Here is a 17,371-nt window from a genome sequence, read left to right as displayed (position 1 = left end):
TTGCGTTACCGTATTTATATCTGAACAAAAATAAATGATCGCGCATAATCGCCGGACTACGACTGATTTTGACTGATTGTTGGGTTTAACGTGCCGAAGCTTGACCTTGGCTATGACATGCGCCGCAGTGGAGGTCTCCGGATTAATTTTGACCACCAGGGGATAATTAACGTGCGCCGAAATCTAGACACACGGACGTTTTCGTTTTTCGCCTAGGGCTACGACCGGATCTCGTGCACCGCTTGGTAAGAGAAAAATATAAGCTTATAAGGCTTATACAAACAACCACTGGGAAAAAATGTACAAATTTTTATTGCAGTGTAAAAGGAACAAAAACAAGGCGGCTGCTCCCGTGCACATGGGAAGCTGCTTGGACAGTGCGATGCTCGTATAGATCACTGGGACAGCGCGACGTTCGCAAATTGAGAAGAAAAAGGAGACACTATCCTCCATGCAATGCAGTCACCGGTCAATTCCGGCTGATCCAAAATATTGCGTCCCCTGTGGGCGGGAAAATTACTTCAGCGCGCAGGTATCGTCCATCCCTTTTCGCACGTTGGGTCTCCTTGCTGCTTGTGGCGCGGTGGATCGTGGAACCGACCCTTTTTGGAACCATCGAGGCGCGGGAGAGGCTCACGACAGCCTCGCTCCGAAGAAGAGGACACAGACACAGCCGGCTAAGTGGCGAGGCCTCACTGGAGGCTAACAATCCGCTAGTTCTCAGCCATTTATTGCGCGCGTGAAAGCTCCTAGCGGCTGCGTTTCTGTGTTACGATTCCACAGAACGCCTGCTGATAAGGACGCCCGTCACAAGATGGCTGCCGACAAAGACGGCCACCACCGACAAAGACTTGTCCACCACCGCTCTGTTCCGACACCTGTGCACATCTAGGGGAATTCGGCCCCACAGCAACGGGCCCCGGATTTGGCAAAGTCCAAAAGAGGTGCAATAAAGTCTAAACTCGCCTGTATTAGGCATGCCCACGTATGCTGCAAGGAAATGAGTCGTTCAAACGTTTAAGGCAGACCCACACACGTCATAAAGTACGACGGTCGAGCAGACGTTGCGCTTGTAACCTCGCTTCAGTAGACACGCCACTTCATTTTGAAGCTCTTCGTGACGCGTCTCCTACGTGCCCCGTTTGCGAACATGCATGAAAACAGCTGCAAAAAGGAGAGGGCCCTTTTCTTTTCCTCATCGCAATTCTGGCGCCTTGCTCGCAATTAGTCCCCGACGCTGTTACAGCGCGGCAAGTGATAACTGTAGTCCTCGGATTGTGCACAGAACCGAAGCAGCAAGATAAAGCTGCCCTCGTCAGACGGGCCTGTGCGACGGCCAGCCAGGCTGCAGCGGCGTGACGGGCACCCAGAGAAATCGCGGGCAGAAGGCGGTGTCTAGGGAGGCCCGCGACTGGCAGCCCGACGACAGCACGGCGTCGCGGAGCTCCTGGCGGGCCTTGCGAACGATCAAGCTCATCAGCACCACGCTCAGCACCACCTGCGGCGGGGCAAGGAAGGGTTAATCGCGGTTGATTAACGCACGCGGGCCGGTACACATACCTGCGCGAGCAGCACGGCGTATCCGGTGGCCGCGGTGGCCTCGTCGTCCAGCACCTCCTCCATGGAGCGCACGGTGGTGCCCAGGTACACGTTGATGACCTGCGTCGGCACCAGGCCCAGCGCAGACGCCGTCACGTACCGGCCCAGGCTCATCTGGCTCACCTGCGCAACAGCAGGGCCGGAGTGTTGTTGCTTTCACCTAACAGACTTACCAATACCTCTGCGTACGCCCTACTTGGGTATTAAAACACTGTGAAAATCAACCTGCGAGTATTTGTCTCGTGCTACTCGCCCTTATTTCACACCCGCTGTCACCTGGTGTAATGACGGCAGACTTAAAGCTTTCCCAACCTAACTATACGTATGCCCGTCTCATTGGCTAACATTATTTGTAAACTTAATTGCCACCCAATTTACTCGCTCGTAATAACTATAAAAGACGATGATAGCATTATTGTAAAATGCCAATAGGGGTAATTCATACAAAATCTCGCTTGTCAGTTCATGATTTAAAGGAGTACTGACACAAAATTTTGAAGGCGAGATTACTTCGGAGATAGATTGGTGTGAACACACATACATAATCTGCGAAATATCAGCTGCAAATACAGCCTAGAACATATTTAAAATCAATTGTAAAGTGTGCGAAACGCAACCGAGCAGTCAGCGAAGGACACCGCGCAATCGACATTCCCTGGATATGGAGTAGATAAACAACATCCAAACACGTCACGAGTTTGTGTTGGCCGCTTCCGCACTGCCGGCATTTCTCGCCGGCTCGCCGCTCCGATCGGAGGTTGATTCTTTTGCTCTAGAGCAACGAACGATACGATCGTTGGCGGCGGAGGCACCGGGATTTCGTTGGCTCATCGGGGAGCTGGCCGCGACCTAAGTTCTACAGCGATTCGAGGCACTCTATTTTTTATTGGTTTTTATTACACTGGACGCGAAAACACGCCAGGGACACGAAAAGAACACATAGCGAGCCGCACGTCGCTGCGCAGGCAGCGGCCACGGCCCCGATGTGGCGCGGGCCGGCGCATTTAGCTCGAGTGAAAGCTTGTTACCGCTGCACGAAATGGGACTCAAGTTCCAAACAAGGAAGCATATACGAGAAAGGCGTTAATGATTCAATGGAAATTTGCATACAAATCACCAGCTGCACCGCTTACGAGAGCGGCAATCGAATATCCGCCGCAGTGTCAATCCTAACACATCTGTAGGCAGACCTGTAGGCAGACCGGCCGGCTGCTCCCAGCGCTCGTCTCCCCACCCACTGTCTCGATCGTCGTGCGTCGTTCTCTAGCCGCGGCAGCAATTTGCACTCGCGGCGCCTGCATTACGTCTACGGTCGCTTTTTATTTAAGCGGCTGACGATATCAGTACGTAGGGGCATTAGCAGAAACTGCCGCCGACGCGTAATCGACAGTGCTACGGCAGCTCGGCTCTGTGATATCCATCCGACAGTCACGTAGGCAGCTTTGTTTATACCAAATCCAGCCTTTCGCGGCACCCGCTGAAAACGAAACTGGGACTGGCCGCATTAAAAACGTCTTTAACTAAACAACCGTCACGCACTGAAGCAAATGAGGTTTCTACGCGTGATAAATAGGTCATTAGGTACTTCTCGCAAAAAAAAAAAAGATGCAAAATTTTTGTGTCGGTGCCCCTTTAACAAGTCTTGGCACTGGCGGTTTCAAATCGACTTAGTTTTTTTTTTTACATCTTTCTGAAGCCTCGCTCAGGTACTCCAATAAATAACAATATAGTTATACATTATAGTTACATATAATCTTATATAACTATATATAATACGGTCTATATATCTCAGAGACTTTATCCCCTCATTCAATAACAGCTTCTTTGGCCTTCCCCAAGGTGCCCTTTACCGCGTACCTTTTTTCACTGCAGCAGCTTTCAGTGCCGGGATTGCAATTACATGCTAAGTAAGGTGTGCGCAGTTGATTACAGACCAGTTGGTGTGATGTTCTCGGCAAAGCACACCCAAAGAAAAACACGTAACCAAAAAAGGGGGATTAGTAAAGGCTATCTAATTAGAACTGCTAATCAAACGAATAATTTCCATCAATCATTTAAGATAAACAAATAAATAAATCTTCAATACTTGACAAAATCGGCAACACCTCCGTGTTGTCGTCCCTTGTGAGTACTCACAACAAAGAAGATACCAGGAAAGGGGGGGGGGGGTATTGGCCACGGCTTGAGAAGAGAAATAAAACTTCAGCCAATTGATCAACCAATCAACCGATCACTCGAAAGATTGATAACTTCAGCTGGCCCTAAAATTCGTAGCAGCCTTGGGCGGTCGGGCCTCAAAGTTTTACATAGCACTCCGCTCCTTCCAGATTTATTTATTTGCTTGAATATATAGATTATTCTCTAAGATTGGGTAATTTATATACAACTCGTTTAGCCGATTAAGTGCTGACGATTCTACAGCAAATTGCAAGAGTTAATTGGAACAATCAATCAATATATTTCAATACAACAAAATTAAAGCCTGTGCTGTCATCCAATACATTTTTTTATTACCTTAGTTACCACTTCCCTGGTAACTACGCTTGTTCTCAAATAGATTATTGTCCCACAGTGGGGTAATTTACCGTGAAATTTCACGTGAAGCTGACAGCAAGCACTTTGCCCGGCCCTGGATCGATAACTTTTCGTTGCTGTATCTGGCAAATGAACATTGTGAAACGAGGCTGATGGCTTTTGCTAACCACGCATATCACCTTAAGCAACAAATAAGCGAGCCTGCTTTTTGTTATAGGCACCTCACCGCTGACCTCCATTCCCGGATTCGAGAGGAACTGCGTCACAAACCTCACGCTTCCCCGTCCGCTGGCCGTCCTCATAACGGTTGTTTTGAACACAACGTAGCACAGTGTTCATCGCATTTATGGCTCCTCTGATACTTAAATCCCATTCAGTCAAACGTCGAATACACACAACGACGAAGAAATATCGGCACATGGTTTTGAGTCGGAGGTGACCTTTAGATTTCAGGGATCAAATTAAACAAACGTTATTGCGGTGGCCGGAACGAAGCAGGTCTAGCCGGTTTCATCGCGCGGGCAAGGCGAAGGGCGCCAGTTATACGGCTTCCTTATCGAGTGGGTCATGATACTAGTCGGTCATCGGCACCTTGGCAGAGCTTACAAAAAACATTTTCTTCATTGCAAACATCCCGAATTGGCCCGTAATCTTAGTGTTACGGCCCCTATGGCCCGGAGGATTACCGCGTTCTTATCATGCCGCAATAAACGTGCATGCTTATAACTCTCGAAGGGATACTGAAGCGAATTTGTCAAGCTACAGTTTTTGCTTGCATTGCGTAGACTGGCTCAATAAACAAACTTTTCATCGTTTATCCGGTCGGTTAGGCGGAATTTATTTTATAAAGCCCGAAAGAAGAAAAACTACCATGCGCTGTTTGCAGCGGCCGCAACTAAAGCCGTGACGTCCGTACAAGGGGCTCCGTGATTGGACGATGTTCAAGATTAGAATTGAACCCAGTTTCGGTTTCGGTTCTGCGAAACAACATGCTTGGCATCCGACGTTATCGTTGGCTGGGCTTTTCGATATCTCAGTAATCGGCATACCGCGCTTCTGCCATGTTGTATGCTGTAAAATGCGTCAAGCCTACCAGCACGGCTTGGAATCGTAACAATCACTAGCCGACGCGTATGCAGTAGTGGATGAACGCCCTCCGCGTCACTGGAGACGCTCAACTGTGATGCGCTTTTCCCCAACCTTCGGAGCTTGTCTGGCTCGTGCTGTGTCGTATGAGTCGTGTTCGCAGCAGGCCAAGGGTCGGCTAATTCGTGACTGTGCCCGCAATCAGTTGGTGCTTATGGCAATACCACGCCAACGAGAACTCGTCAGCGCGTCAGTGTCAGTCGGCACGGGTTCTGTGAACTGCCTCGTGGAGCAATGAACGTTACAGAGCAAAATTAGTGAATTCAGTATAGAAAGCATTACCCGAAAACAAATAAATCAACTTTAAAAAATGCCCTATCGGGGATTCAAACTTACGAATTGCAATACAATGTGCCTAGTACTCCAGACCACTCGGCCCTACGCCTGTGATGAAAGGGGCGAAAATATAAAGTATAGTGTATAGCCAGTTTACCTTTTTATTTAGATTTAGCATTTCAAACAGCTTATACGACTATTTCTTGTATAGCGCTCGTGCAGTAAGCGTCCCCCAAATTCCCACCATCTCATGTCTAGCGACTGCATTCCTTAGCCGGAAAAGCGTTCGCAGATGTGTGGTCGTGCTGGGGCCGAATTCTCTAAACCGACGGGGCGTCGCTTTGAAACGACGGGGTAGCGCCATGCAAATGCATGTGTTCTGGGGTTGGGGCCGTCGCTTTGGTGGAAGCTGTGCACTCAGTGTGGGCCGCAGAAAAGCACTGTGGCAAGGGCGCGAAGCGACAAGTGAAAGGATGGGGGGCAGTGGGTGTCGCTTCGCGCCCTTGCCACAGTGCTTTTCTGCGGCCCACACTGAGTGCACAGCTTCCACCAAAGCGACGGCCCCAACCCCAGAACACATGCATTTGCATGGCGCTACCCCGTCGTTTCAAAGCGACGCCCCGTCGGTTTAGAGAATTGGGACCCTGCTGACCGCTGTGCTAGTTCACCCAGCACAAAAGTGCCTCTCGCACCCTGGTTTTACGCCGTACGATAAAAGTTTCGGTTGATTTTAATTCCTTAATACCTCTTTTAACTTCTCTGACTCTTCTTCCATCTTCAATTGGCCTTACATTTTTCTACTATCGTACCCTGCATGCAGTCAGCGAAGCGTCGCATGTGCGCTTGTGTGACCGACTTGGACCAAGAGCTTGACACAGTCTACAAACTAACAAACTAAAGGCACATTTTTCCAGGCACAAACGAGCCGTAGCTTAGTTTCAACTTGAGCGAACGAATTGCGACGACCCGCCGGCGGCCGGCCGACTGATGATGATGATGATAATAACTTTATTTTGCCCAAAACTGGGTGAAAGGAAGAAGGGGAAGTGGGTGCCTTCCTGAATTCCTCCCCCTCAGATGGGAGCCTGCAGCCCTTGGGCGCGAGTGGCCTCTTCGGCCAGTTGGACGACCTTGACCTGTATTTCGGGGTCGAAGCTTAGCAAACAGGTCTCCCACTGCTCCGCACTGGTAACTCGTAAGCACGCTCGTATAGTTCGTGGCTGAGCATCACAAGCCCAAATCATGTGAGTGAGTGTGGCTCGCTCGGTGCACCACTTGCATTGGTCATTATAAAGGTCGGGATAAATGTGGCTCAATACTGCAGGATTGGGGAATGCATTAGCCTGCAGCTGACGTGAGGCTACAGATTGACGTCTGTATAGCGTGCCGACTAAACGCTGGGCCGACTGATTCTGTCGGAGGGTCGGCGAGCCGTGCAGTAGCGCAGTCAGGCCAAGCCATCTTGTTTTGACGTCATACGAAACGTCATAGGAAATCGGCAATGGAGAACTCAGAGAGGAGGGCACAATTTTCTAATTGATTTTTCCACTGAAAAATCAGTTCGAAAATGCCGTCGCGTAAACGCAGCGAGAGTGGTCGAAACATGGCCTAGAGACTCCAGACTACAATTTGCTCTAGTAATCCCGCAATGTTTACAAATCACTGCAGTGCCCTTTTAAAGCGAAGCTTCCAGCCTGCCGCTGATATCGCACGAAGTCCAGCCAAAGCGCAATGCAGGAAAGCCAACTTTCTCCGACCATGGCGATGATCGTGGGTGAAGTGAAGAAAAATTAAAACGCTTCCCGTGGTCGGAATCGAACCTGGGTCCCCCGAAGCCGAGGTCTATCCGACTGCGCCATTCCGGCGCGGTTTCTCTGTGACTAAGTTTATTTGCAAATACATATACAGAGCCGCAACAAAGCAGCTTGGATTTGGAGAGGGGTTTAGTAAGGAGAGACCACGGGACGTTTTTACTGAGCAGGTTTAATGAGAAAGGAAAAGCAGAAAAAAGTGGATGATGATTGCTGCACGCTCCACGAGGCAAGGCTTCTTCTTCTTCACTTCTATTGTGCCTTGCACGGGAAGTCCGCTGATGATGATCTTCAACAAAGGGTGCACGGACGTGCGAAATTAGAGAGAAAACGCACCCCTCCGTCTAACGACGACGATGACTGAATGATATAGGGAAAGCCACGGAATGACCTTATCAGTAAATCACTAGAGAGCACAATCGCGGCGCAGTAAACCTGGTGGTGCGATGTGGGTCCGCTTGCTTCCGGGTTGGTTAGTTTGGTGTTGGACTTGATTTTCGAAATCTTCGCGTTCCCCCATTATTGTCGTTTCAACAGAGGGGTAGTTGATTTTTTCTGTCCCGAACTCTATGTTAGTGAAACTCATCAGTGATCCCTCTACGATGAGATTTTTTTTCTCATCACCCGTAATATCTACGCGTTCTTCAATACGACGCATAGACCCGAATGGCCGAAGGTCGCGCCCTACAAGCTTTATTTTTCCAGTCAGATTTCTAGATCTGACACATGCCAACAGAAATATTTGAAAACTTAGCTAAGGTGTTCTTTTTTCTTTTCTTTTTTCGTTCTCCTTAGTATTCCACGAGTGCTTATACCATTCCGCACTTATAGAAGCAAGTACTGTTCGTTCTTTTTTTTACAGCGGTCGATGTTATTGCCATTGGTAAGAGCCAGCTTGAGCTGGCTCTTACGAATGCCACTGATCTTTCGTGCGCGACATGCTTCTATGTTTAAAAGGCCGCTCTCATGCTGTGTTTTTGTTGGTTTAATCTCCTGTGGGTTCATTATATCTTGTACCCACGCCCAATTCGTCCCGTCAAACAACCGATATAACACCCCTCTGCGTGGGGGCGTTTTGAGCGCGCATTCTGAAGAAACTGCAGTTTGCCTCTTCGAATAGCAGTCCCAGGCTCACGCTGGACTGCAACGAATCCGAATACCTACTCTTCGAGAAGAGCCTTCGGACATGGAGCGGACAATACAGGGTTTGTAAATAAAGGAATGCCCATGGAGCGGATGCAATGTCCTCGAGTGAAACTGAACTAAGGGCGACTGTCGGGCGACGCGCATTGCAAGTTCAAGGTGAAGCACATAAGATTAGTCTCTTCCGCTCCCTTCTCAAATTTAGAGCATTTCTTTTCTTCCCCACACTACGAGAGAGATAGAAAAAATCATTTAATGAATGCTGAAGAGGTCAGCCTCACTAACGGTATAGGGCTTGCTACCCCAGATGGGGGTAGCGAGCCCCAATTTGCACTACCTTTATCTTATGCCTAACTTTATGGTTAGCGCAAGACCCGCCGCGGTGGCTCAGTGGCTAAGGCGTTGTGCTGCTGAGCACGAGGTCGCGGGCTCGATTCCCGGCCGCGGCGGCCGCTTTTCTGATGGAGGCGAAAAGCAAAAACGCCCGTGTGTACGAGATTTCGGCGCACGTTAAAGATCCCCAGGTGGTCAAAATTAATCCGGAGCCCTCCACTACGGCGCGCCTCATCGCCTGCGTTGCGTCGGCGCGTTAAACCCTACAATCAATCAATGGTTAGCGCAAGACTAATGAGACCTAATAGTGTGCGTGCGTGCGTGCGTGTGTGCGTGTGTGTGTGTGTGTGTGTGTGTGTGTGTGTGTGCGTGCGCTAATGGATATAGATGCGCTCGAAATCACAGCATGGAATAGCAGTGGGCAGCCAGCAGCTTTCGGTTTTCGAGCTCTAATTTCCCGTGACTAATTGCGCCAATTTTAACCACAAAATCTATAGCGGGTTGGCCAATTATGCATTACAGATGTCCCAGATTTTGGCGACCGACAATTTAAGCGACCGACAATATACCGACGCTGAGGTGCAGCCATGCTGTGAGGCAGTCGGGGAAAAGTGTCGCGGCTTTGTTGTGGTGCTATAAGGCGCGCTGGAGCAAGCATTATCAGCGAACAATCGTGGTCTCACGTCCAAGTGCCTATCTCCGTAGCACGGATTGTTTGATGTCCCCGAAACAACTGTCCGTATAAACAACCCACCTCGGTTTACAGATAACGAAAAAAAGCGGCAGACCCTTCGGGAACGACAGCTCTCATGGAGGCAACGTGAAAGCGGTGCGTTGAGGCGAGTATACGTGGGACTCATGGTCAAAGGTTGTGCCGACAGCGCATTCTCCGAGAAGATCTCGAGTGTGTAATTAATATAAGGAAGGGAACTCGGCAAGGGAACATGATCTTTGTGAAATCCTTTACTGCTCCCTGAGAGTACGTGCTACGAAACTATATTCAGAAACGTTCAGGATAGAAGTCTTGTCTTAACACTAACTTGTTAAGAGATTCTGTAGGTGACCATCGAAAAACTACAAGAAATGAAAGGTAATACTCATACAAGCTTTCTCTTTCCCTCTCTGTTCACACACACACACACACACACACACACACACACATATATATATATATATATATATATATATATATATATATATATATATATATATATATATATATATATATATAGGACAGAAACAGAAAATAAGGGTTAAATAAATAGGAAAGAATAAAATCGCACCAGACCGGTATTCTGGAGGTCGTGGGTTCGGATCCCACCCGGCGGGCATTTTTTCACCACTTTCTTTCTGACTCAAAAAATTCTTCCTCTGTTTCTATGACCCACCACAACCTCCCCTTTGCTTTCCGAGGTTTTCTTGACTGCCAACCCTTATTTCACTGAGCCCCTCATTTCCTATTTCGCGATTCGCTATATATATATATATATATATATATATATATATATATATATATATATATGTATATATATATATATATATATATATATATATATATATATATATATATATATATATATATATATATATATATATATATATATATATATATATATATATATATATATATATATATATATATATATATGGTATGAGTAAGGAGTCGGACACACGGGTAGAACAATAACAAGATATACTTACGTACCGGCAAGGGACTTGCCTTCATCAGAGGAAGGTTACAGATTTAGGCCACATTGGTGCCATAAGACTTAGATCACATTCTGTATATACCTTCCCTGCATATAACCGTCTGCTGTGAAGTTATATAAGGAATGCGATCTAAATCTGTAACCTTCCTTGGATGAAGGTAAGACCCTTGCCGATACGTCAGTAAACACTTTGTACTCATGATTTTTCTACGCCTTCATTGTGAGCTTTCTTTTTTCCTATGTATTTTTTTACTTTTTTCCTTTTTTCCTACCGCGTTCTACGTGGCGGCCGCTGGGAAAGAAGACGTTCTACGTCTCCCGCGGTAGTCGAGGGGCGGCGCTAGTTGACCGGCCTCAGAGCTCTTGTAAATATAAACCCCCGCTTTAAAAGTCGAGAGAGAAGCCGCTGTGGGGATAGCGTAATGGCGAACGCACCGCACCGGTTATGCGGAGATGTGGGTTCGAGTCCCGCTCCCGGAAAACGGCGGATTTTTTCTCGACTTATATTTTCGCTTATTTATCAATGAATCAAAGAAACGTGACAAGCACACGTCGTTCGGCCCTATTAAATATTTCGAAAAAAGCCGAATAGCACTGGCAATGACGACTGCAACCTTGATATGTATCTTTACCGAGTCCCTCGTCCCGTATCTCTCTGTTCTGCTACATGCATTACGAGGCACTGGCTCCAGCAGTTCGGATATGCCAATTGCTAACCCCGACCTCCGACCGCGTTCTACGTGGCGGCCGCTGGGAAAGAAGACGTTCTACGTCTCCCGCGGTAGTCGAGGGGCGGCGCTAGTTGACCGGCCTCAGAGCTCTTGTAAATATAAACCCCCGCTTTAAAAGTCGAGAGAGAAGCCGCTGTGGGGATAGCGTAATGGCGAACGCACCGCACCGGTTATGCGGAGATGTGGGTTCGAGTCCCGCTCCCGGAAAACGGCGGATTTTTTCTCGACTTATATTTTCGCTTATTTATCAATGAATCAAAGAAACGTGACAAGCACACGTCATTCGGCCCTATTAAATATTTCGAAAAAAGCCGAATAGCACTGGCAATGACGACTGCAACCTTGATATGTATCTTTACCGAGTCCCTCGTCCCGTATCTCTCTGTTCTGCTATATATATATATATATATATATATATATATATATATATATATATATATATATATATATATATATATATATATATATATATATTACAGAAATAAGATTTCTCGCAGCGAAAGACACGGACGGTGAAAAGGTGTCTTTCGCTGTGCTAAATCTTATTCCTGTAATATGAACCCACTCGCCCAACAGCACGTCTTACATATGTATGTATGTATGTGTGTGCGTGTTTTATGCCTCGTGTTTATTGGTTGAGTATCACATTTAAACAGTTTTCAGAGATCTCATAACCGCTTATTCTCCCGAATATGGTTACCAACTGTTCAAGTATACGCCATTACAAAATTCACGCATCTCCACGAAGTGAATCATGGCGAGTGGGCGAAGCACTGGAGATCGTTCTTACCGTAAATCACTTGTGACATTGCCCACTCGCGCATGTAAATGAGTGACAACGCGTGTACAGTATATACTCCGGGGTAGCTTGTTGTCGGCGTTGCCGTTCAGCTGTTGCTTCCCGAGCACTCAACTCCGGGTCCGCTTGGCGTTTTTGCCGTTTTGCCGCCGCTTCCCGAGCTCTCCCCTCCGGGGTTGATTGATTGTAGGGTTTAACGCGCCGACGCAACGCAGGCGATGAGGCGCGCGGTAGTGGAGGGCTCCGGATTAATTTTGACCACCTGGGGATCTTTAACGTGCGCCGAAATCTCGTACACACGGGCGTTTCTGCTTTTCACCTCCATCTGAAAAGCGGCGGCCGCGGCCGGAAATCGAACCCGCGACCTCGTGCTCAGCAGCGCAACGCCTTAGCCACTGAGCCACTGCGGCGGGTCCTCCGGGGTAGCTTGTTGTCTGCGTAGACGTTGAGCCGCCGCATGCCACGCCTTACGTTCGTTTTCATCCATGGCAGAAAGAGAATGTGTGGTCTGGAACGCGCTTATATACGCATTTGCACCGCAGCGCTCTTTCTCTCTCTCTCTCTCTCTCTCTCTCTCTCTCTCTCTCTCTCTATATATATATATATATATATATATATATATATATATATATATATATATATATATATATATATATATATATATATATATATATATCACCTTTTATTTTGTTCTTGTTAACCTTTTGTGAACCTTTTGTTCACAGATATTTCGATTTACACGGTGCTGTGCCATGAGCACGGACGCCGGACGGACGCCGGACGGACAAGCCTCGTCCCTATAGGGTGCTTCGCCCCTAAAATCTTGCTCCTGTTGATTATTAACAAATTAAGTAGGCGAGAACGTGCTGAATAGTATGACTGCTGGTTATGAGTTTTTCGTGAGGGTATACTTTAAATTCTACCTGTTCGCGGAGGTTCGCACGGGACAGAAGGAGCAGCGTCGAAAACGGGCGAATGACGGAGACTGCGACGAAGTAACGCACAGGAAATGTTCTAGCTTTTTAGGCCGTACAGCGAGTGAGAGAGAGAGAACAATCTTTAATGAGTCTGGCGATGTCAGCCGAGCTAAGTCGCCTGGCTTGCTACGCCAGATGAATGCGGTGACAATGATGATTATAATGTTGAAGAGGAACACACATAATTTGAACTATTTACAAAGTCTGATCAAGGCTTGTGGCTTTTAGATAGGTCAATAAAGCTTTTGTGGTACGACAGGCACAATTGGAAGAATTCCAGGGACCTAATACGTCCCTCAGTTCTAGCATGGGCCATTGCTGAGACGGAATAAGCAGCCGGTCAACCGGCCGGCCAATAAACACCCCACTGCTCGCCATTGAGGCGAATGCTTTGCCACAGCTGGTCACATGATAGAGGTGAAAAGCAGAAACGCCCGTGTGTACGAGATTTCGGCGCACGCTAAAGATCCCCAGGTGGTCAAAATTAATCTGGAGCCCTAGGCTCCACTGCAGCACGCCTCATCGCCTTCGCTTCGTCGGCACGTTAAACCCTACAGTCAATCAATCACAGCTGGTTACAGAGTGAGTACGTTGCGATTTCCCGGTCAGACCAACCCGAGGAGTCAGCGCGGCATATTGGTCCCTGAAGGCGTCTGCTTAAAGAGCAATGTCGACGGCGACACTTGCTGCGATGAGCAGTCTACCACGCGGGCCTTCCACGATCGGTCCCGACGAACGCTGATGCCGCCTTTCTCGGTGCGAGGATAGATAAAAGGCGCCGTCGGACGCGATACCGGGACCGTCAAGAAGGGTATACGAGAAAAAAAGCGCTACCCCAAGGGTGCTGCAACAACACAAATACGGCGGCACGTGACGTCCGCGCCAGAACAACGAAAAAATGGGTGTTGTTGACTGGGCATGCGTGTACAGCAATGAGCATCTTCCAGTAAAGCCGGTGGTGCTTCGAATGTAGCAGATGGTGCCAAAAGTTGCGAGATTAATTTTAGGAAAGAATTGATGATACGATTGATTGATTGTATACATCCCCGCATAAGTTACTATTTACATTTTCTCCTTTTTTTCTACGGGTGAGGTTAACAGGAAACCGCCATGGGGTTTTCTAAAGGAAGTTGTGGATACTTTTCGTTTCCTTACTGCGCGGTTTCCTCTGGAGTACCGGTTTAGCCTTTCAAGGAAGGCTATGAAGAACACTTTAATTCATAATCTGTTCCCCATGCCTCTTTATCGCCAGCCATTCTTGCGGGACCATGAGAACAATGTTTTATACCGTGCCAAGCGTATGTGGGTGCCGCCAAATGCCAAACGTTTTTTCTTTAAGCTTCGTTCGCAAACTCTTCCAGTTAAATGGACGGTGCAACACATTTTCTAAACTTTTTTTTTTTTTTGAAATCCTTAATGCTTGCCGAACGTACTTACCCAACACACCCAGTACTTAGGTTAGGTGGTCGCAAAGTACCTAACCGAAAATTACGGCTCTGTGCCCATCAGATAACTTGGCAACTCGTTCAAAAGATTTTTCTCTTTTTCCCGCTCTTGACGTTCTTCGAGCGCCCGAATTACGTCACTAAGGCCGTGTAGCGGCTGTTGGCCAGTTTTCCTTCAGTTGCAGCAATGAACGCTTTTCGATAGCAAATTTAAAAATAAACTCACAAAAACAAAGCAAAAATTGAAGGCATATCTGGTGCGCCGAGAAGATCACGCGGTGCCGCTCCGTGCTGGCGATAACTGTAGCTTTCGCAGTGCTTCTAGACGCGAAGGAAAGAGAGAAAGCGTTTATCGAAAGTGTTGTAGGGCCCCTTTAAAACATTGGCTGCGCGAAAAGGGGATGTCGATCCCTTAGTCAGACGATTGCCGCTTGTGCAATCAACCAGAGACTATTGACCATTGTTTTGTGCTGTGCCGTGACGCGGTGTTTTTCTGGAGCGTTTTGCAACGGACACTAATAAAAGGGCATTGACATCACCCCGTACACCATCCCCTTCTTGCCCGGTTCACATCTTTGAAGATGTTAACCGAGTGCCATATGATGTTTTTGTTCTGCTAGGATTCTTTAGCTTGTGTAAGTGCCGCATGACTGATCGGCATGCGGAACCCCCTAGGACAACCAAGTGCATTTTTCGGGAACAGGTGGCGTTGGTGCAGAGCGTTTATGCGGCGCAGAGTGGTCCAACGGAGTGGCTACATCTTTTGGATGCGTGCGTTTGCTTGCCTTAGTTTCGAAATGGTGCCGATCCTTGTTAGACTGGCGTGCTTACCCTTCATATAATAAGCATGCTTATATTGTGTGTTAATTGTCTTGTTTGAGTTTTTCTAAAATTTTCATGAATTAGAGAAAAAAATTGGGGTGACCCAGTGGTTCGGCTGCCGGTTTCGTTGAGTAAAGGTCCTGGGTTCAATTCCCGGGACCTCCCTAACGACATTTTTTTTCTCGAGGCTACGGGGTTTTCGGGTACGACGGACGAATTTCTGTCGACCTGAACAGCTCTGCTGTTAAAAGCGGGCTAAAAGCTTTCTTCCGTTACCGCCTAGCGGCACAAAGCGGCACTCGAAGGTTGGCGCCATGGTACGTTATGCAATTCTCGCGTTGCTTTATCAAGCATTTTCACTGGCGCAACAACAACAACAACAACAAAATCCGGCCAGTACACGTATACTGTGACGCCAGGGAACGCGGAGGGCACGCATTGTTGTGGCCAGAAAAAAAAAATGTATGCAACTTCAAGGGAGTGTAAAGGAAGGGGTGAAAGTCTGCACGAGCGTTTCAGACTTGCCCGCCAAGAAAAGACCACCCACTGTGGGTTGCCTCGTTGGCCGGCCACTGCGGCGGTGGAAGAACACCAGCGTTGGTCAAGGGCACGCTTGAGCCGCTGACGAGTGCTCAAGAAAAGCGGGATCGCCAGAACGGGGGCATCGTGCTGTGTGTGCGCACGCTGTTGCGCGCGGCAGTTATCGAAGAAAAGCAGCAGCGCTTGCGTGAACCCTATCTTGTCGCTTCGCTTTGCTGCGCCGGGGCCGGCTGATCCGGCGAGGCCGCTTTTCATCGAGCCAGAAAACGTGCCTGGCCGCCCCTTGCGGGGTGGCGTATGCACGCGTGGGGTCGAAAGCCACGCGTGTCTTCAGTGAACGCGCCATTTTAAGTGCGGAGCACTTTAGGGGCCCGACTTGTGGTCGTAGCTCGTCTGAGGTTGCGGTATCCAGCACTGCAGTCACGCGGCGTCACCTTCCCAAACAGAGGCTTCGAAAAGATACCCGCTTGTCCCTGGATTCAGCCTTCTGGCCAAAAGTTAAGAGGCTTCTTGAACAAGAGGTTTTTATAGGCAGAACCGTTCGAAACTCCTGGAACCGCTGGCACTGGTCATACATGTCCCCATTGTTTAGCGCAAAGAAAACTGCAGGTACATTTGAGGCAAAATATATCTACTTAACCGGCAGTCCCCGCATTCCTTTAGTTAGGAATTACTCGTTGGGTTGGTTTTTATGATAGTAAGCGAAAAACGTGCGATATGAAAGCAAGCACAGAAAGAACAGAAATCCCACTCGTGCTGCTCCAGGCAGAACAAAAACAAAATATATAGGAAAGGATGCGAGCTGTCCCAGGAGAAGGCGCGCGAGCACTGCGAAGGCGGTAAAATTGAATTTCGTTGAACAAACCTCTGCATGTGCAATTAATGAAGAGAGCAGTGAGACAGAGAGCGGGAGAGCATTAGGGGTGGTGGTAGCAAATTTAAGAGCGGAGAACGGAGTCACAGCTCCTCTGGCGAATCACTGCTCCGCACTTGACAGCTTTCACGTTGAATGGAACTGCTGTAACATTTTTACAGGAGACCACAAAAAGAGTACCGGTGTTTCAGTACGTGCAAGGAAGCAGTTCGAAGCTTGAGTACGACACAAGGACTTAACGTCACTGCAATGCCGCCAGCACATTGCTCCATCCGTCTGGGTTATGGGCATAGAGTTTCTTAGTAAATATACTAGAGAGGAAACTGCGCTTCGTAAGCCATGTTGTCGTGGGGGTTCGTGGGAAGACCCCCTTTTTGTCTTGGGCTTGGCATGACAATTTGCTTCTTTAGCGGTTTTGGGGATTTGCTTTCTTCACTATGCATTCACACGTTTACGAGCTACAAGGAAGCCGAAATCCTCCCGTTTCTATGGTCGCCGTGTTCAGTAAAACAGCAGGCAATGCGTGATCGCACCTGACGTTGCTCGTGCCGCAGTAGAAGGACGCATGACTGAGCGGGTAATATGCCGCCGCGAAATTTGTAGCCGACGAAAAGAAGAAACAAAACGTACT

The 17,371-nt window shown here is 48.1% G+C and overlaps 1 protein-coding gene across 1 annotated transcript in view; it reads right to left on the bottom strand.

Moving 5' to 3' along the window:
• Nucleotides 1-294: 294 nt before the first annotated feature.
• LOC144155162 (transmembrane protein 64) overlaps nucleotides 295-17,371 on the bottom strand; it is a 72,137-nt gene continuing 55,060 nt past the window's right edge. The window contains exons 2-3 of the mRNA XM_077686443.1: nucleotides 1,561-1,722; nucleotides 295-1,498 (exon numbers count right to left, since the gene is read on the bottom strand). Of these exons, the coding sequence (XP_077542569.1) occupies nucleotides 1,316-1,498; nucleotides 1,561-1,722 (345 nt within the window). The 3' untranslated portion in view covers nucleotides 295-1,315. The remainder of the gene's footprint in view (nucleotides 1,499-1,560; nucleotides 1,723-17,371) is intronic.

This window comes from Haemaphysalis longicornis, unplaced genomic scaffold (assembly GCF_048455015.1).
Source record: "Haemaphysalis longicornis isolate Haplotype H1 unplaced genomic scaffold, Haemaphysalis longicornis Haplotype H1 scaffold_1, whole genome shotgun sequence".
Taxonomy (NCBI): Eukaryota; Metazoa; Arthropoda; class Arachnida; order Ixodida; family Ixodidae; genus Haemaphysalis; species Haemaphysalis longicornis.
This window is presented reverse-complemented; position numbering and strand designations above follow the sequence as displayed.